The following is a 21,220-nucleotide window of genomic DNA, read 5'->3' as shown; positions in this document are numbered from 1 at the left end:
AAATAAAAGAAACGTATTTTTGACGTTTCTCAATGTCAAATATCAAATGTCAAAAATCAAAATATAAATGTAATTTTTCTTGAAAATATTATTTTTCCTGAGTATTGTGATTAAATAATAAAGAAAATTAATATTTACGAAGTTATAAATACTGTATAGTGATCTGTGTACTTCTTCTCATGAATTTTAATAATTAGTTATAGCGATATTATAGCAATGTTTGGCGGAGTAAGACTGAAAGTATCTTTTACGCACGAAAGATCGTGTTTTTGTTACATTAATCCAAAGTATAGTTCGAACAGTGAACAAGTAAGTAGAACTTATATAAATAAAATCAATTTTTAAACAGAAATTTGGGTTTTTAGATAAAAATTTCATTTCAAGGTTATACGTCTGTGGATATTATCTCTCTCAAAGTAACGTCTATATTCTTACGATATAATTTCTTTAAAACGATTTCTTTTAAACGTTTCGTTAAACTGATGTATGTTAATTTCCAAATAATAATTTCTTCCAGTCTTTATGTGTGCAAGTGTTATCACGAGAAAAACAAGTACTCTTATGGGCAGTATTCAACAGTAGTGTGCCCGAAGGCCACATAGCCTTTAATCCCATTTACAGCAAGATGGTTGGCTTGGAAGAGGGAGCAGAAGTTTTCTTAGCCCCATATGGTGATGTTAAGATTTTGGATGAATTGTACATTGACACTGATAGCCCGGATGATCAAGAAATATTGGTAATAAGAAAATATTTTAATAAATTCGGTTGTATGACAAATATCAGATAAATATTTTTGCATTATCCAAGTTAATTAGATATATTTTGCTAATTATTCTCATGATAGCTTAAGGTGTAATATTTTTTTACTTATTTAAAATATTATTTACACAAAATATAAAAATATTACTTTGAAATGTTTCAGGAACATAATGTAGAGATTTTGCAACTAAGAATATTAGATCAGCTCAGGCTAGTGGCTGCAAATCAGAAGGCGGTTGTGTGGATATCAACATCATTACCTGTAGTCTTTACACCGAAACAGACTGGTTTGTTGGTCACACGTAGCAGGATTATTGTTAAAGTAGATGCCTTCAATAGCTATCAAGGGGGCCTTACTAATTCATACGCAGGTGTTCCTAGTGATGCAGACAAGAAATTTAATAATATAGGTATTATAAATAACGGCCTTCTCCGTCCATATCTTAACGTACCACAGAGGTTAGTCTTACGAGCGTTACCTATCGATAGCGACGGTAAGAAGAACCTAATTCATCCATACACTGTTTTTATACATGAAGATCTATTAGATTCTAAATTAAAAGATTTGATGATAGTCCTCGCGACAATGAGCAACATTCCATCTATAATAAAAGATAGTGCAGAGGAAGATACAGATAATAATAATTTGATTAACGGTTTGTGTGTTGAAATAGTCCCTATAGACAATGTTATATTTCGTAGCCTATGTAGAGAAGTTTACAATAAAAATATACCAACAGTACTGATACCTAAGTCTTTGAATGTAATAATTAATGTTGAAAATGGTACAAAATTGATATTTAACGTCATTGGAGATAAAGTTGAACAACCAGAACATATTGATATTGTAACATATTCAGATAAGGCTCAGACTGAAACAGATGTAATTGAAAAATTTAAGAACTGCGTTGTTGAAAATACTCATTCGGGAAAGAAGTTTTTGATTAACGACGGAATGGTAAAGCAAAATGTACATATAAGTAACGGATTCCTAAGATTTAAGCTAAAGCCTGATAATTTGAAGTATACATTATTAAATTCCGAGTCATTCCGAGATTGTACAGTGTCGGCAAAATGTTTGAGTGAATATGATTTAGTTATGCCAAAGTTACCTTTGTCGAAATTGGAGTACGATTACAAACACTATTGTAGGAGTATTAAATCCTCTCAAGAGCTAGTAAAGAAGATTACATCACATATAGACTTTGAAATACAAAGGGAGGCTTGCTTTAAAGGTGTTTCTGAGATAAAGAGTAATGTATTAATTACTGGTAAGTTATATTTATTCTCACGTAATCACAAGTTAGTTATTTTTTTTTGCTATAAATTGTCTAAGATTCAATAAACGTTCCACCAACTAGCATTGGAGCAGCGTGGTGGATTAAGCTGTGATCCTTCTACATGGGGAAAGAGGCCTATGTCCAGTAGTGGGATATTACAGGCTGAAGCGTCATAAAATGTTTATAAAAGTTATTGTCCCATTGCCTTAAATAATTTTGACATTCAACCTGCTTGTCTTTGTACGTTAATTTACTGATACATAATGTATTACAAAAAAAGCTAATAACAAACATTAAATTTCTCAAAGTCTCTTTAATTGTGATAAAATAGAGAATCTTTTTCTGTTTTCATTATAAGGTCAAAGTGGCGCAGGGAAGACATCAATATGCCACATAGTTCAAAAGGAACTTACTCTATGGTCACACATATTGCACTGTCGTTCACTCAAAGGTCGGAAGGACATCATTGAAGTGCTGAGTAAAGCCATATTAATGTGTCAAGAGCACAGTCCGGCGGTTTTGATCTGTGATGATATTGACGCTTTAATACCGCCTAACTTAGAAGGAGTCGCGCCACAAGACATTGCATATTATCAGAGGTAGCTATTAAACACATGAAAATAAATCCTTTTCGTAAATGATTAATAAATTTTGATTTCTTGATATTTTTCTAAATTGTTCGTGTGCTACATTGCTTTATATACTTAATTAACATAGACATTGTGTTTTATTTTATTACTAATGTGTTAAGTTTTTTATTAAAATCTTTCTTATCAATTATATTATTTACTAGCTGACCCGGCGAACTTCGTATCGCCTAACACAAACTTTATCGTATGGTATTAAAGTTCAAATTGACTTTTAAGTATTATCACAAATCTTTTGTATGGGAGTATAGAAAAGTGTTGTTTTTAGACTTTTTCAGGAAATTTAAAAAAAATTTTTTTGAATTTTTCTCTCCGTAAGAACCATCCTCGTACTTCAAGGAATATTTTAAAAAAAGAATTAGCGAAATCGGTCCAACCGTTCTCGAGTTTTGCGCTTAGCAACACATTCAGCGACTCATTTTTATATTATAGATTTATATATTCGGTCATCAAATCAAATTAAAAAATCATATGTGTGTTACATTATTTTTAACCGACTTCCAAAAAAGGAGGAGGTTCTCAATTCGACTGTATTTTTTTTTTTTTTTTTTTTTTTTTTTTTTTTTTTTTTTTTTTTTTTTTTTATGTATGTTACATCAGAACTTTTGACTGGGTGGAGCGATTTCGACAAATTTTCTTTTAATCGAAAGGTAGTGTGTGCCAATTGGTCCCATTTAAATTTATTTGAGATCTAACAACTACTTTTCGAGCTATATCTAATAATGCGTTTTTACTTGACGCTTTTTTCGTCGACCTACTTTGTATTATACCGCATAACTTTCTACTGGATGTACCGATTTTGATAATTTTTATTTTGTTGGAAAGAAAATATCCTTAGTTTAGTACCATGATAAGGAAACCAGGATCTGATAATGGTATCCCAGAGAAATCGAGGGAACTTCTTGAAAATCCGCAATAACTTTTTACTGGGTGTACCGATTTTAATAATTTTTAATTTAATCGAAAGCTGATGTTTGTCATGTGGTCACATATAAATTTCATTGAGATCTGATAACTTCTTTTTGAGTAATCTTTGATAACGCGCAGTTACTTGAGTATTTTTTCGTCGATCTACGTTGTATTACTCGTCGATGTAATTGAAGTCGGTTTTTTTTTTCGTTTGCGAGCAAACACAATTATTTTAAACAAACTTAAGAACTTCATTTCAAATATATATTAAACACTTACAGTCATTCGTATTATTTTGATAATGATAGGATCTTTCTAATATATTTTAAACTATTTACAGCCTAACTATGATACATTTAGTAACACAATACATAATTAGTAATTATAGAATTTAATTATATAATAATTCGAAAATAAACAACTTTTTATTTATTTACAGGTTGGCAGTTGTAATCAAGCAAATGTTACAGACATGTCCCGGTGTATGTGTTCTGATGACAGCTCTTAGTATGCAGTCGTTACATCCTACTCTTAAGCAGTTTAACGGAAAACCTTTGTTTACATCTCATTTCGATATACCAGAGTTGAATCAAGTTAGTGAATAGACTACTTTGAATATTTTAATGTCCTTATTTATTCTTTGAAGTTAGATACTGAGGTAGGGCACAGCAGGCAATTTCCTGCTCAAAATATGGAACAGCCCTACTGGAAACCTTACAGAAGATCACTACTAACTAATACTGTTTTCGAGCAGTGTTGTGTTCCTGTCGGTAAGTAAGGTGACCAGAGCTCCTGGGGGGAGATTAGGGATAGGGTAGGCAACACGCTTGCGTTGGTTCTGGTGTTGCAGACTTCTGTAAGCTACGGTAATGATACGGTAATTCATGTATTAAAAAGACGAATTGCTTTACTCACGGTTTGTGAGTTCATAAGTATTGAGCTTGTGGATATACTAAGTGTAGTGTAGTATTAGGGTTTGTATGACCTTTTTTTTTGTATAGCCCGTAATGGTGATCTTTAGGATACCTGGCTTTCACCCAGGAGGCTCGGGTTCGATTTCCGGTACGGAGACCAGATGTACGGGTTAACGCACATTGAGCAATATGATTGTCTTGCAAATTAATAACCTCTTTAATTTAGCTGATTTATTACGAAATTGTTATTTGACTGATGCCGATTTCTAATTAAATTGTTATTTGTTTGCTACGAATGACGTCAAATGACGTCTGTACTTCTGCCTATATATACTCTATACTATTTTTTACGCCTTAAGGTTGACTGGTAGATAAGGCTGTACGGCCTTAAGTCCGCCTTTTGCGCAACGTGTTATATTGATGTGTTGTTATGTTGTTTTTTTTTTTTGGAGTTGTGTAAGAAAGTTTAAATAAATAAATAAATAAATAAATACTCAAAATAATCTTAATAAATTTAGTGTAGATTGACTTTCATTCGGTTTGGTTTCCCTCATAACCTTCCCTCACATGTCATCTCTCACTCAACCATAGACTGTATCATACACTTGTTGTTTGGAAGAATTATATGCTTTTCTTGTTCAGACATGGACACTTGTCCAGCAGGATATTGAGTGTACAGTTAATTATATATTTACACTTCTTCAGTTATTTTTTTTTCATTACAGGATGAAAGAATAGAACTCTTCAAGCATCTAGTGAACGATAAGATTCGGGAATCGTTTTTGATTGAAGACGATGACGTCATAAAATTAGCTATGGACACTGGTGGGTGTAATGTTAGAGAAATTGTCGATTATTTCAATAAGAAGATATTCAAGGCGATTAAAGCAAAAAGTGAGTAGATACTTTCTTAGATCAATCATAGACTCAAAAATATTTTTGTTTCTGCTTTGTAACTGACTTCATAAAAGCTCCTCCCCAGGTTTTCAATTTGACTTTATTTTTTATGTATTTTACGTCATAACATTTTTGCCGGGTCCTATTTCGATGGTTATTTTTTAATTGACAGCTGGTGCTTGTCATATGAGACAATTTAAATGTGATTGAGATCTGACAAGTATATATTGAGTTATGCCTTCTGAAAAAAAAAAAAAAAAAAAAAAAAAAAAAAAAAAAAAAAAAAAAAAAAAAAAAAAAAAAATCGGCTTGCGTTGGCTTTGGTTAACACACGTGTTAGAGAGACTATTGGTGTTTTCATCACTTTTTCATATTGTTTTTTGTATAAATAGTTAAGTTTTTGGTTTTGGTGGTTATACTAACACATCTAGTTTCGGTAAGTATTTGTATTTTAGTACTAATATAGGGATTTAACCTTTCTTAAGCTTTAATTATTTGTTTGTTTTTTTTCACTAGAAAATGGATTTAGATAGACCTCCTGATCCCCCGGATCCTGGCGGTTCTGTTTATCAAGGTTCAGCTGAATCTCAGTTAAATAATAAAAAGCGTCCAGCTGAGAACAGTAATATCGATAACCTCAAAAAAACCATTGTTCACCCGTCCATTGCAACCCCCTCAATTCAGTTCACATACATCCATCCCTCTTTTTCCGAAGGCCCTAAATCTTACTCAGACGATGACAAGGGTCCTTTTATAGTACACGTTTCACGGGAAGTTGCTGATCCTGCTGCCGGAACATCTATTCGGGCATTAAAGTTCGGGCAATTTTTGCATACGCACAAAATTGCCTCAATTATGAACGATGGTGTAAAAAATGTAGGCCGCAATAGAATTTCAGTGGAATTCACTTCTCCAAAAGCTGCTAATGATTTTCTCAAAAACCCTGTCCTAGTAATGTGCAAATACAAAGCCACCATACCCACTTACAATGTTTCAAGAATGGGATTAGTGAAAGGCATTCCCGTGGACTGGTCTATGGACGAACTTGTGTCATCTCTGGAACTACCCCCTGGCTGCGGTCAAGTTGTCAAAGCAAGACGGCTCAACCGCAAATCAAGTACCGAAGGTAACATAACATGGGTTCCGACCCAATCTGTGGTCTTAACTTTCAGGGGGCAATTGCTTCCTGATCGAGTATACTCATACCACTCTTCCCTCCCAGTACAAACCTACAACCTTCCTACCATTCAATGCCTCAACTGTTGTCGTTATGGTCATGTAAAGTCACAGTGTAGGTCTAACCCTAGGTGCTTCAAATGCTCCCAAGCGCATACAGGTGAGTCGTGTGAAGTTTCTAGAGAAAATGCAACTTGCTTGCATTGCTCTGGCAAGCACTTTTCGACCGAAAAGGATTGCCCAGAATATTCCCGCCAAGTTAACATTAAAGTCCGCATGTCCCAGGATAACATTTCCTACTTCGAAGCCTCCTCCCAGATTCCATCGTCTCGTCCTTCCTACTCAGAAATGGCGAGAGCATTGCTCGCCCCTCCTATATATTCCCCATCCAATCCTCCAAAAACTCCTTCTTCTCCTATTCTTTCGCACCGTAAGACTGTTGTCCGTACTCCTTGTCCCAAAGGCCTGTTAGGCAAAGGATATGACAAGCAAACCCACCAAGCTATCATTAGCAACTGTCCCTCCTCCCTCCCCAATGGCTGCGCTCTTCCCACGGAATCCTCTCCTGATAAAAAATCTGTTCTTCTAAGCCTTATTAGCCTGGTCCTCAACTTCCTCTCCACATGTAATGATCCTTCTATACCGTCCAACGCTGCCCAACCTCTTACCCAACTTTTACAGACCATTGAAAATGGCTCCAACCAAGTTCCTCCAATGGAACTGTAAAAGTATCCGTCATAGAAAACAAGAAATCCTGTCTCTAGTTAACCTGCATAATCCTGTCATTATTGCCATCTCTGAGTCATGGTTGATCCCTGGGTCCCGTTTTCGGTTACCAGGCTTCTCCTGCTTAAGGGATGACAGAAGTGACGGGTATGCTGGCAGTGCCATCCTTATCCAACACACTATTCCCTTTTCCCAAATTCCTTTACCCTTAAGCACCCCACACATAAATGCTGTGGCTGTCAGAGCACTCAATATCTCTTTGTTGTCTCTGTATATCCCTAACCCTAATCCTTCTCTTATTCCAGAGATCCATTCCATCATTTCCTCTCTTCCTAGCCCAATCCTCGTTATGGGGGATTTTAATGCTCACCATGTGGCATGGGGGTGTTACTTCTGTGACGGCTTCGCCCTCCGGCTGGTGGACATGGTTGATGATGTGGATCTCTGCATCCTCAACGATGGCTCGCCGACTCGTAGGGTTTACCCGAATCAGAACCCTCAATCCGCCGTTGACCTGTCCCTATCATCACCTTCCCTCGCCTCACAATTATCCTGGAGCGTCCTTCCATCTACCTTTGGCAGCGATCACTTCCCTATCCTCTTAACATTAAACCAAAGCCCCAGTCCTTACATAGTTCCTAACCCCATCTTAAAGTTCAGATTGAATGATGTTAATTGGTCAGCATATGCTGCCTCTGTCGATGACATTATTGACTCCCTCCCTCATTGTCTAGATGACAGAAATATAGTTTTTTGCTATGATCTTTTCCTTAAAGTCCTCTTAACTGCTGCAGACCTTCACTTTCCTAAAAAGCACCTAAACTCAAAAACTCGTTTGCCTTCCACCCCCTGGTGGGATGAGGAATGCAAACGAACCTATGAACAAAGATTACAGGCTGAGAAAGCATACTCACTGAACATGACTCAGTATAATTTTAATTGTTTTCAAAAAATAAATGCTAAAATGAAACGATTGGTATCAAAAAAGAAAAAAGAAAGCTGGTTAAACTTCTGTGAATCCCTAAGCCCCCGTTCTCCTTCTTGTATAGTTTGGTCTAACTTAAAAAAATTCCGCCGATGCCTTGACTCCCATAACATCCCTTCCAATAACCCCAGTGTATGGCTTAATGATTTTGCTGACAAACTTGCCCCTCCATTTGTCCCAGGAGTGGACAGTTTTCTGACTTCGTCGCCAGCATCCACTTTTGATGACATGGATGCCCCCTTCTCTTTCTCAGAGCTTCAATGTGCTCTAAGTGGCCTAAAAGACTCAACTCCTGGGGAAGATGGCGTACCCTATTCCTTCATTGTAAACCTTAGTGATAAAGCAAAAAAATACTTTTTAAAAATAATAAATACGTTCTTCCTGGAAGGAATCGTTCCGCAACCATGGAAGTCGCAAATAGTTATCCCTATTTTGAAACCAGGAAAGAACCCTTTAAATTTAAACTCTTACCGGCCCATTGCTTTATCACCCACTTTAGCCAAAATTACTGAACATCTTTTAAAAAATAGGTTGGAATGGATAGTGGAAAGCAGGAAAATTATATCTCCTTCCCAGTTTGGCTTCCGGAAGGGATTCAGTACCGTTGATAGTTTAAGCATACTCACGACGGACATTCGAATAGCTCTAGCCAAGGGAGAATACCTAGCAGCCATCTTTTTGGATGTTGCTGCTGCATATGACAATGTCCTTCTTCCAGTGCTCAGGCAGAAAATGCAACAGCTGAGTATTCCGCCAAGAATGATACATTTCATATGTAGTATGCTATCCTGCAGATCTATATCTGTAAGGCATCATCTCCTTACCCTTCCCACTAGACTTGTCTGGAAGGGCCTCCCTCAAGGTTCAGTCCTCAGTCCCTTGCTGTACAGCATTTATACCCATGACCTCGAATTGTCCGTCAATAGTTTCTGTAACATATTGCAGTATGCCGATGATATTGTTTTATATGAAAAGTCTAGTTCCGCGCAAAATTTGTCATTTCGCTTAAACTCTGCCTTGCACTATCTAGGCCAGTGGCTGTCTGATAATGGTTTATCTTTATCGATATCCAAAAGTCAGGCAATCATGTTTACTAGAAAACGTACAGTCCCCGTCTTTGATTTGATATATGAGGGTCAGCGCATCAATCTTGTGGACAAGGCTAAATTTCTTGGAATCATTCTCGATAACAAACTGAACGGATTTTCCCATGTAGAGTATATCTCAAAAAAATGTGAAAAATCTATCAATGCCCTAAGAGCTGTTTCTGGTATATGGTGGGGTGCTCATCCCTATTCATTAAAATTAATCTATAATGCCATTATCCGTAGTCACATTGATTATGGTCTTTTTGTATTAGATCCCCTATGCAAATCCACTGCTGAAAAGCTAAATAAAATTCAATATAAATGCCTACGCATTATACTAGGTGCAATGAAGTCTACGCCTACTAATGCTCTACAGGTTGAGTGCGTTGACCCTCCCTTACAAATTAGAAGACAGTTCCTTTGTGACCGCTTTGTCATCAAGTCATTACAGCTCTCTACACATCCCCTTTGGCCTAAATTAGATCAATTATCCCAAGTTTGCAATCCAAATAGACCCTTATCCTTCCTATTAAACAGCTTTATTAAATATTCCAAACTTCCTCACCCCCTTACCAGGTTTCCTGTTAATCCACTTTATTCTACCCCTTTTAAAGCCCTTACACATAAAGTCCCTGTTTTTACAGATCTAGGATTAGTAAAAGATGCTCCTGATACCAATTATAAGTTTCAGATGATGGTACATCAAAACTGGTCGAATCACCTTCTTATTTACACAGATGCTTCTAAACTTTCCCCCTCCAGCTGTGTTGGTGCTGCCTGCTGGATACCCAAATACAGGATAGTCCTCCAGTTTAAATGCCCCCCAGAAGCTTCAGTATTTACTGGTGAAGCTATCGCAATACTCGAAGCTATCCTTTATTCCCTCTCCCATAACTTAAGACAGACTGTTATTTTGACTGACTCCCTTAGCTGCCTTTATGCAATTAAAGATAATCCCTTTCGTAGCAGATTAAGATTTTCTGTTATTTTAAAGATAAGAGAGGCTCTCTTCTCGTGTCATCACAAAGGCATTCAAATCTCGCTAGTCTGGATTCCAAGCCATTCTGGCATTCCTGGAAATGAGACAGCAGATTCGTGCGCTAAAGCTGCTGTACTGACTGGTTGCATCAATCATTTTGAAATCTCCTCTCAAGACCTCCGTTCCCTAGCCAAATCCTCGATGGACAAATCCTGGCACTCACATTGGAGTTCATCAAAATCGGAGAAGGGTAAGTTTTACTCATTAATACAACCTGACATTCCAAGTCGCCCTTGGTTCTTTCTTTATAGACATGCTAGCCGCAGAGTCACATCCACAATTTGTCGTTTACGTCTTGGACATACGTGCTCACCTGTCCACCTGGTAAAAATAAGAGTTCGCGACCACTCACTGTGTGAATGTGGCCTTGACGAAGGTACAGTGTCCCACATCCTCTTCAACTGCCCCAAACTCCTTCACCCTATCTATGACATCCTTCCCTGTGAAATTCCCCGACCTATTAATGTTGAATGTTTGTTAACGTTTGTGTTTAGTCCCTTTTGTGCATTTTTGTGTAAATATATAGAAATTAACAAAATTAAGTTGTAGGTAGACTATGTGAACGTCCTGTTTTTTCTTTTCTTAGTGTGTATAATATATAATATAATTAGAATATTAGACGTACTTTTAATGTTATTGTCCGTTGTTTCAGGTTGTGGTTTAACAACAAAAGCCTGACTATTTTTTTTTCTCTGTCTGCAATAATCAATATAGCTTACAATCTCAACCACACTGATCATTCTCCTTCGTGTCTTTTCTATCCCACGTGACATTGGCGAAATCGACAGTGCCCCCTGGCACAACTGAAAGCCATTAAGCCCAAGAATAATAATAATAATAAAAAAAAAATCTGGCAAAGTTTGTGTTACCATGGATAATCCTTAGATTCAGCTGACTCAAATTATGGTGTTTATATTGGTTTTATCAGTAATAGTGATCAAAATAGGCATCAGATAGTTTATAGAAAAGCATCATTATTTATCAGTTTCAGCTATTTGAATGTCGTCATAATTTTCCAAAGTTTAGTATTTCAACCATGTTTTCAATAAATTTTTTAATTTAGTTTTTTATAATATAAAAATTAAACTTAAGTAAATACACAAAATATTAATATTGTATGTGTTCCATTCGCAGGCACACAAACAGACAAGCCCAGGTTCGTTTCTGACATTAAAGGGGACACAGAAAAGGCTCGCGCTTTTGATATTTGGGGTCCAGTCGGTGGTTTGAAGGATGTCAAGCAACAACTGACCGAAAGCATCTTCTGGCCTATCATGGTAAGTTTTATAATGGCTGACCTCCTGTAGTAGTAAATGAATAAACATTACCTACTGTTTTGTACATAAGTAATTCGAACATGAGTTTCTAAGTAACACATAATTGGTGTTTATACTTATTTCTTTTTCATTTGGTATTTTTAAATGTAACATGGTAGAACCAAGAAATCATGTAATCATGTCCTCGAGTGTAGATAAAGTCATCCTATGTAAAAATTAATAAATAAATAATTTTTGTACTTAGTTTTAATATTTATCTTCTAATATATAAAATTCTCGTGTCGCGGTGTTTGTAGTTAAACTCCTCCGAAACAGCTTCACCGATTCTCATGAAATTTTGTGTGCATATTGGGTAGGTCTGAGAATCGAACAACATCTATTTTTCATCCCCCTAAATGTTAAGGATAGTCCACTCCTTTTTTTATTTTTATTTTTAGATAAATTATTTATTTTTTATTTGGCGATTTGACGTTGTAAAATACACATACAACCCAAATTTTCACCCTTCTACCACCAACCCCTATTTTTAAATAGCGTTTAGCGGCAAGACAACGTTTGCCGAGTCAGCTAGTTATTTCTATATATTAATCCATGTTCAGCTTAGTAACTTACCAGATTCATCAGATTATGTTTTATATTGTGGGTCTCACAAGCATTTTGTATGTCCCAGTGACAAAAACTTTTTTATTCAGTAATCAGTGCTATTTTCTATCCCTGACTTAAAGCATGTTACTATACTATCCGCCAAATACTAACAAGTCTCAAATAGGCTTTTGTTTATGTGCCTTGCCAATATGAATTTAATTTCTATTGTTCTAATAAAAACACAAAGGTAAGATCCAGCTTTCAACGCTATTTGCGTCTCAAACTTTTGATATCTTGCTGTATTATCTTGCAAATTTTGAAAATTTGAAACTAAATTCTTTTATCCCTGTATAGATGAAGTGTAATTTTGTCCACCATAATTTCTATCCAAATTGGCGGTATTGCAGTTCTCATAGAGGCTATATATCTCACTCATTTCCCCAATATAATATGTATGTATATAGTACTACTTTCTTCCCAATCTTGCAATATCTTGCTATACGATATGTCAGGTTTTGGATCAGGACAGGTTTGGGATCTCATTGTTGGTCGTGTCTTGCTGAATTTTTTAATATGAAACTATTGTTTTTTCCCCCTGTAAAGAAGTGTTATTTTTTGTTCAGTATCCAGCACATTTCCATCTCAATTTTGTGGTATCTTGCTGAAAGGTCCGCCGGGTACCAGCTAGTTTCACATCGGCTAGCTTCTCACACATATCCTCATTATTCGTTTGTCGCTGTAAAACTTCTGTCACGTTTCCGGTTTTCGTTTTGTCCAGTATTCAGCGATATTTATATCCCAATCTTGCGGTATCCTGCTTAACGGTCCGCCGGGTATCAGTAAGTCTCCTATCGTCTTCTCATACGTGTCTTCAATATTCTTCTGTCCCCATAAAAATCTCTGTGAAAATTCTGATTTTCATTTTCAGCATTATTGCCATTCCAATATTGTGGTATCCTGCTATACGATATGCATGGTGACAGGGTTGTCAAATTTCATATTTTGACTTGTTTTGCTTAATTTCTCAAAATGAGTGTCTAATTCCCTGCATTAAAAAAAAAAGATTTTTTCTCGCGTAGTATCCAGCACTATGTACATCCCAATCTTGTGTTATCCCTCTGTACGATCCGCCAGGTACCTTTTAAGTCCTTTTTAAGGATCGGGATATCATTTTTGGTCGTGTCTCGCCCAATTTCTCAATATGAAGTTATTCTATTTTGTTCCTGTAAAAAGTTATTTTTTTTTGCCCAGTATCCAGCTCTATTTCCATCCCAATCTTGTGGTATCCTGCTATACGGTCCGCCGGGCACCGGCAAGTCTCACATCGGCTCGTGTTTGGCGCGTCTCACCAATATGAAGCTGATATCAGTCAAGGGACCCGAACTGCTATCCAAGTACATCGGGCAGAGCGAGAAGGCCGTCCGCGATATATTTGACAAGTTAGTAAAAATTTTTTAGAATCTTGTTTATCGTTTGTTATGTTAGCTATATTGAAAATTGGATAACCTATTATTGTGAGATAGTTCTTTGTGTGCACATTCAATTTAATCTTTCAGTTTTTTTTTTAATTCGTGTTAGTTAAATTTTTTTGTATCTAAGTATGAAATGGTGTTTACTTTTCAGAGCAGACATGCAACGTCCATGTATCCTGTTTTTCGACGAGTTTGACAGTCTCGCGCCCAAGTAAGTGCTATATTGTAAGTGGGCTTATTGGCATTTAATTATTCAGTTACTTTTTTCATTATGTTTGTTTGAAGTTTTTACTATATAGATGTGCACGTATATTCTATTTTTTTGGAATAGTCTTAAATAGTAAACAAATATGGCGCACTTCCGACCACAGACAATAGAGTAATATTGTAAGTATAGTAAAGTGAGACAAAGAGCAAATGAATGAACAATATTAATAAGCCATAGACGAATATAAAATTCATTTTATGTTCAAATATTTAACGCTAACATATTGCTAAAATTATTTCAAAACCTAATAATATATTGAATATTTTTGCTACGAATTAGTAGAGGTACAGAATTACCTTCGCCAAACCGCCTTCAATTATATCGACAAGTAATACAACGTAGGTAGACAAAAAAAAATTGTCAAGTAATTACGCATTATCAAAGATTACTTCAAAAGTTGTAATTAGTTATCAATGAAATTTAAATGTGACCACATGATAAACATCGGCTTTCGATTAAATTAAAAATCATCAAAATCGGTACACCCAGTAGAAAGTTATGCGGCTTTTCGAGAGTTTCCCTCGATTTCTCTGGGGTCCCATCATCAGATCCTGGTTTCCTTATCATGGTACCAAACTAGGGATATCTCCTTTCCAACGAAACAAGAATTATCTAAATCGGTTCATAAACGACGAAGTTATCCCCGAACATTCTCAAAAAATATATATATATATATATACGGTCGAATTGAGTAACCTCCACCTTTTTTTTGAAGTCGGCTAAAAAGGCAACATTTCGTTTATGTGAAATGGTCGGTAAGAGACGTTAAAAATAAAATTTACAACAAAATAGGGCCGCCTGTGTCTAGAAAAAAAGTCGACCCTATTAATATTATTGTCACATTATTTGTATTTACTATGAATAAAAAACCTTGCGCCGGCGGTACACTCTCTCTAACATCTAAAAAAAGAACTAATATAACTGATCTCCACGAAGCTCTCATTGGGTAATCCCAAGTCTCATCCTAAAATCTCAAAAAATTTTCCTTTGAACTACAGTAAACTTTTATGCCATTGCTACGTGCTATACTTTTATATTATATGGGATAGTGTTAAAAATGTTCAGGGTGAAATCGATATTCAGAAATATTCATAATATAAAATAAAACCTTTACAATGAACACTACTTTACCATAAACGATTGACATTTGCAATATTTTGTAAGGATTTTTTTGCGCTCAACATGAAAAAAACAAAAAAAAAGACAATTAATAACAAAAAACGAATTAAAAACAAATCGCTTTCCGGTAACTTTATTTAACAAATTATAATTCATGAAAATTTAAAATATAGGTAAGAAAATGACCTATTTTATCGCTCATGCTGTTCATTCACTTATACTCATTCACTTCTAAAAATATTATGACCACATCCCTATTTGCCTTTTAAAAAAATATATTGAAATGTCATATTCAAAAATATTAGTTATCTGTACTCTCGGAATTCGTATTTTAGTCGTTTTTATATGATTAAAATGATAAATTGATATTTGTTTTTAGGGAAATAAATAGTAAATGGAGTTTTACAAATGTGCGTATATATAGCTAATGTGCTGTGAAAGTGAGTGATAAATGCGTAAAAAACATGAATTACGATTGACAGGGGTTTGTTTACCAAACAAGACTCTTCAAAAAAAAAAAAAAAAAAACGGAAAATAAGCAGTAACATTAAATTTAAATCAAATACAGCTTAAGTTTATTTTATTAAACAATTCCACTTCAAGTTTCTTAGTCGTTTTTATTATGCGCTTTGAAGAACGCTTTTGACACTATGATTACGTTCGTGAACACTATAATCAGTGCGTTCCACTAAGCGACCGAAACGCCCTTCCTATCGTTGAACCTAAGGCTTGCTCGACGTCATAGATGACGTTACTGTTCGCGACCACATCGCACCCACTTCTCTCACAAAATATAGGTGCGTCGGAGTTGGCTTTCATCAAAACGTGGCGGGAAATTAAAAAAAAAAACAACTATCAATGTCAAATCGTGAATGTTATCTCTCATGCGATTCGGCGAAAACGCAACGATAAATCCCTGGGAATCCATGTTGAATTAAATTTTACTCCAATCCGTGCGAAATGTTTACTCACAACCCCAACAGCTGCATTTTTCACCATGCCGCCATATTGTGAGCACACAGCTGGCACCTGACAGCGCCCAAATATGAGTTCCACTTATAAAATTCGCCCACAACTCCTGCGACGTTTTTTACGTTAGTGTAAGGGCAATTACAGCTGTCGTGGTCGATGGTGTAACGGGCGTTTAGTGGACCGCGCCCAATATGAATTATTTCGGCAGACGCGGGCACGACTCGACGGGCGTGACGGATCGCGTTGTGAACCAGTTGCTATCGCGACTGGACGGCGTGGAGGGCGGAGCTCGCGGACCCGTGCTCGCCGCCACCGCGCGCCCCGACCTCGTGGACGCGGCGCTGCTGCGCGCCGGCCGCCTGCAGCGACACGTCTACTGCGGGATGCCGGACCGGGTCGGTAGCTCGCTCTCACTAGCCACTAGCCACTAGCAGTGCTCGCTGCTAACGCGCGTTTCGACTATCATCATCATCATTACAGCCTATACAGTCCACTGCTGGACATAGGCCTCCACAAGTTTACGCCAAAAATAACGTGAACTCATGTGTTTTGCCCATAGTCACCACGCTGGGCAGGCGGATTGGTGACCGCAGTGTTGGCTTTGCCGCACCGAAGACGCTGCTGCCCGTCTTCGGCCTGTGTATTTCAAAGCCAGCATTTGGATGGTTATTTCGCCACCGGTCGGCTTTTTAAGTTCCAAGTAGTTAGCTGTGGAACTGTGTTATCTCTTAGTCGTCTCTTACGACACCCACGGGAAGAGAGGGGGTCGCTATATTCTTTAGTACCGTAGCCACACAGTACTAGCCACTAGCCAAACACCAACTAACAACTTTATCCTTTTTCCAAACAGGCCGATCGGCTAGAAATTCTCAAGACGTTGTCATCAAGTATGGCGATCGACGAAGAGGTGGATCTCGACGTAGTCGCGCAGAAGACCGACGGCTACTCGCCAGCGGATCTCAAGTCGCTGCTCGTTACTGCGCAGTTGGGGAGACTGGAAAGACAATTGGTAAGTAAAAAATCACTTGAGTTCCACTGGTACATCGATTGAGAGAGGATGGTCCAATAAATACAGTGTGTTATTAAACTGGCGACCTTCCGTTTAGGGCCACATAGAACATAGGCGTTCTATAGACAAAATTATACATGAAAAAAAATGAAGCAGTAGTAAGTAAAGCTCATTACTACGTTACTTTAAAATTGACTAATTTGAAGAAAAAAAGTTCAGAAGACCTGGAAAAATTGGCTATAAATAACCGAACTAACTGCAAAACTCCGCCGACTCGATCATTGACACTTCACTAACGTACACACGATGGTAATTTTATAAACATTTAATTATTTAATAATTAATTTTACTATTTTTATTAGAGCGAGTATTTTATAATAATAATTTTGATATCGCTGTTAAATGGAAAGACGCCAGTTTAATAACACGTTGTATATTGGGAATCCAAACTCGGACGATGTTGAATTCCTGTTGTTAAATTTGTATCAAGAATTCGTACAATAGACGGAAAAATTTGTTAGGTTAAGTTATTTACACATGTACATCTTAAAAGAAATCTTGAAATATTACCAAACTGTGAGATCCTCCCCATACAACATGACTAATTAAGCTTCGAGGTTTTTTTTCATAGAAGAATCATCTGAAAAGGAGATTATTAGGCTGATAAACTATAGATATGACCTTAGTTCAAAATTATTTGTATTTCAGGTGAACACCGATGACAGGAATCTAGACTCAGTTACCGTGTGCAATGAGGACATAGAGAGTGCGTTGCAGGAAACTAAACCGTCTCTCTCGAGCGAACAAAGGCTGTTTTATGACACGATGTAAGCTAATATATATTAATTAATTAATTAAAATATAAGTTTCTGATAAGTAACGTGCGTGCTGCTTGTTGTAGGTTGTCTCGTAAATTTGTATTTATTCGAGGGTATTCATCGGAAGCTTGTTTACTGCTATATTTAATACTATGTATATTATAATAAATAAATCTGCTGTAAAATATAACGTTGCATGTTTACCGTTCTTGTCCTACACAGAGAAATAGACATATCTCATACTCAGCAGTGCCCTATGGAAAAAATCACATAAAACAAGGACAAATGCAGACCAAATTCTCATACCGAGTTATGAGAGGATAAGAGATCTCATAGACTATAGGACATATGGACATAGGGTGGAATGTTACAGACTGAATCAATAGGATTTTTATTCTTCGTAATTTTCACTTACCGTTTTTTTAAATTTCATCTCCTTTTCCAAAAGTTGGATAAGATTAATTGTCTTAGTGATTAGACCTCTTGTTTGATATTTTGTGATATATTTTTTATTTACTATATCATAAATAAAATATATTGTGAGTATATTGTATATTTTTTCAGTTATAAAAGATTTCGCGGGGAGACGCTTTCGCCGGAACAGAAGCTAATATCACAGATGATGCAAAAACAAAGAGTCACGTTAGCTTAAAAATGCTTGAAATTCACACTTTAAAGTAACCAAGTTACAGCATATAATCATCAAGCTTTGAGTAAAAAAGTTGTATGATTCACACAAAATGTATGACTCATTCAATTGTTTGCCATCATATTTGATTAAACCCGCTTATAAAGTGAAGTGTAGTTATTGATGTAATATGTATTACTTATACATTTTATCGTTTATGCTTTTAATTGAGTACTGTACAATGAAGAATATATGTATGAAACATACAAAGTTTGTATAGATAGACAAATGTATATCCATAATAGGTTATGAATAAAACTGGTGTGCAATAATTTGTATAAATTATATTACATTCCAAAATGAAGGAATAATTGTTATTATATTGTATATAGATTTCAGTTCACAGTGTTAAAATGTTGGGGTTTGTTTACTTAAAGGTTTTTTTTTTTAAATAAATTTAAGTACTTTTTATTTAAAAAAAAAATATGAATGATTAATCATAAAGCTTATGTACTTATAGTTTTAAGTGACTAAAAATATTTTATACTTTGAAAACAGTACTTTAATATTTATAATAGTAAATGCTTTTTTATATATCACAGAACAGCTCACACTCACACATCATTCGTGACAGTGTCATACACACATATATATATATATATATATATTTATTTTATTGTTAAGGAACACAAACAGTTAAAAATAAACACATACAATTAAAGTTACAAACATAATACACAAACCAAAACTGTGTCCACAAATAAGTTTAACACGATCACGATCTTTCGCCTAAACTAAAAGCAAGAATACATTTGTTAAATAAATTAAAAATCAACATTAGCATTTAAAAACTAAATTAAGGCTACAACTACAGGCAAAGGAAGAAACATTACGAAACAACTATACAAAAAATTAAAAATTAAAAAATCAAAAAATTAAAAATTAAAGGCCAGACATCACCAAGATTTGTTGAAAGTCAATTCTCTAACCCTACTCTTATAAGAATTAAGTGAGCACCAGAACTGGTCAATTGTTTTAAAATGTATATTATATGATGAAGTTGCACGTGTAATGAATGTGTTGCCACCATACTTGGTTTTGGTCTTAGGTATATGGTACGACTCCTTTAATCGAGCACTAATACGTGGACATTTTATATCAATGTTACGTAATAAAAAGGAAGAATCAATATAATTATTAATAATTTTATATAAAAAGCACACACAATACAACACAATACAATTATACATACGTATACACAGGGACAGATACATTTAAGAATAATTAAAATAGTGATGAATTTACTATAGCGTTGATATTCCATGTTTTTTCATATTCTAATACCATATTCTTTATAAGTAATCTGTCCATACATACATCATACACGCATGAGTATATGTTTTAAATTTATTTATTTATTTAATAAAGGTATATCAACTAAGTACATAAAAGCTATCTACATTGAAACAATGCCACAAGTTATACAATATTATGCACCTAAATTAAAGGTTTGCACAATATTGTTAGAACGCCACTGTAATCAGACATTAATCATATTTGTGTAATTAACCTAAAAAAATGTTTGAATGATATTGTATATGGTATATTATGTACACAATGTTATACATTTTTTTTCTAGTTTAAGTACACTATATAATTTTCTAATAAAAGGATTTTTTTTAATTATTTGAGAAATAAAAGTAAAAAACGCAATTTAACAATCGCTCTGGTGTAGTGGTGTGAGTAGTCGCCTAAAACACCGCCTATTTGCTGGTTCGATTCCCGCTCGGGCATTTGCACAAATATTTCTTTCCTTGTGGATCTCCCCACCGTGCCTCGGTGAGCACTTTAAGCTCGACAGCGTAACGTGCTCTCCGAGGCGCGCACTGGGACCGACGTCCTGGTTGTTATCATGTACACCTGATAGCGATCGTTACTCATAGTCGAGAATATATTCGCTAAACCGCATTGGAGCAACGTGGCGGATCAAGCTCCGATCCTTCTGCATGGAGAAAGAGGCTTATGCCCAGCAGTGGGATGTTACAGGCTGAATCATCAACGTATTTTATTCTATTGAATATACATACAGATGAGGTTCGCCTATGCTTAAACTATCTAGATGAAATAGGGATTTAGTGTTTCCAATAGATTTGTCAATTTTTGTATGTTGGTCTCGGTGCTTCTATATATTGGTGCTGCGTTGTAAATATGTATATTTTGCCGATAGGGGTAAGTAAGTTTGTACCAAATTTTTGAAGTGAAACTTCCTTGAATCGTTGTGAATGAATTCACTTCTGCCGTGTGTGCATTGCACACACGCACACACACACACACACACACACACACACACACACACACACACACACACACGCACACGCGCACACGCACACGCACACACACACACACACACACGCACACACACACACACATACACACACACACACTTTATAATTTTATTTTATTTTGATATTGGTGAGTTTTATAGTTCTTAGGCATTCGATTTTCAATCCATGTCGACAATAGGTCCGCCTATATGTAATATTTTCGGTTTTTTATTTCATTGTGAATTCTTTTTTTTTTATTATGTAATTTGCACTATTTGGTTAGAATGAAATATGAATAATGAAATTTTAATATTTATTAAAGTTTTTA

At 35.7% G+C, this 21,220-nt stretch overlaps 1 protein-coding gene across 1 annotated transcript; it reads left to right on the top strand.

Moving 5' to 3' along the window:
* Positions 1–216: 216 nt before the first annotated feature.
* Positions 217–18,936, top strand: LOC123669249 (peroxisome biogenesis factor 1). Its single transcript, XM_045602867.1, has 13 exons — positions 217–309; positions 518–736; positions 923–2,030; positions 2,398–2,638; positions 4,035–4,188; positions 5,235–5,403; positions 11,555–11,697; positions 13,534–13,721; positions 13,906–13,965; positions 16,322–16,508; positions 16,964–17,122; positions 17,831–17,949; positions 18,505–18,936. The coding sequence occupies exons 1-13, from the start codon at positions 217–219 to the stop codon at positions 18,590–18,592; spliced, it is 2,928 nt and encodes a 975-aa protein (XP_045458823.1). The 3' UTR covers positions 18,593–18,936.
* The last annotated feature ends 2,284 nt before the right edge of the window (positions 18,937–21,220 follow it).

Source organism: Melitaea cinxia, chromosome 3, assembly GCF_905220565.1.
Source record: "Melitaea cinxia chromosome 3, ilMelCinx1.1, whole genome shotgun sequence".
In the NCBI taxonomy this organism is placed as follows: Eukaryota; Metazoa; Arthropoda; class Insecta; order Lepidoptera; family Nymphalidae; genus Melitaea; species Melitaea cinxia.
This window is presented reverse-complemented; position numbering and strand designations above follow the sequence as displayed.

Bases quoted from the DNA above. Each gene is read 5' to 3' on its own strand.
- LOC123669249 (XM_045602867.1), top strand. From the start codon at position 217: ATGTTTGGCGGAGTAAGACTGAAAGTATCTTTTACGCACGAAAGATCG. The intron at 2,639-4,034 runs GTAGCTATTAAA...ATTTATTTACAG, and splicing joins GACATTGCATATTATCAGAG to GTTGGCAGTTGTAATCAAGC. The intron at 4,189-5,234 runs GTTAGTGAATAG...TTTTCATTACAG, and splicing joins ATATACCAGAGTTGAATCAA to GATGAAAGAATAGAACTCTT.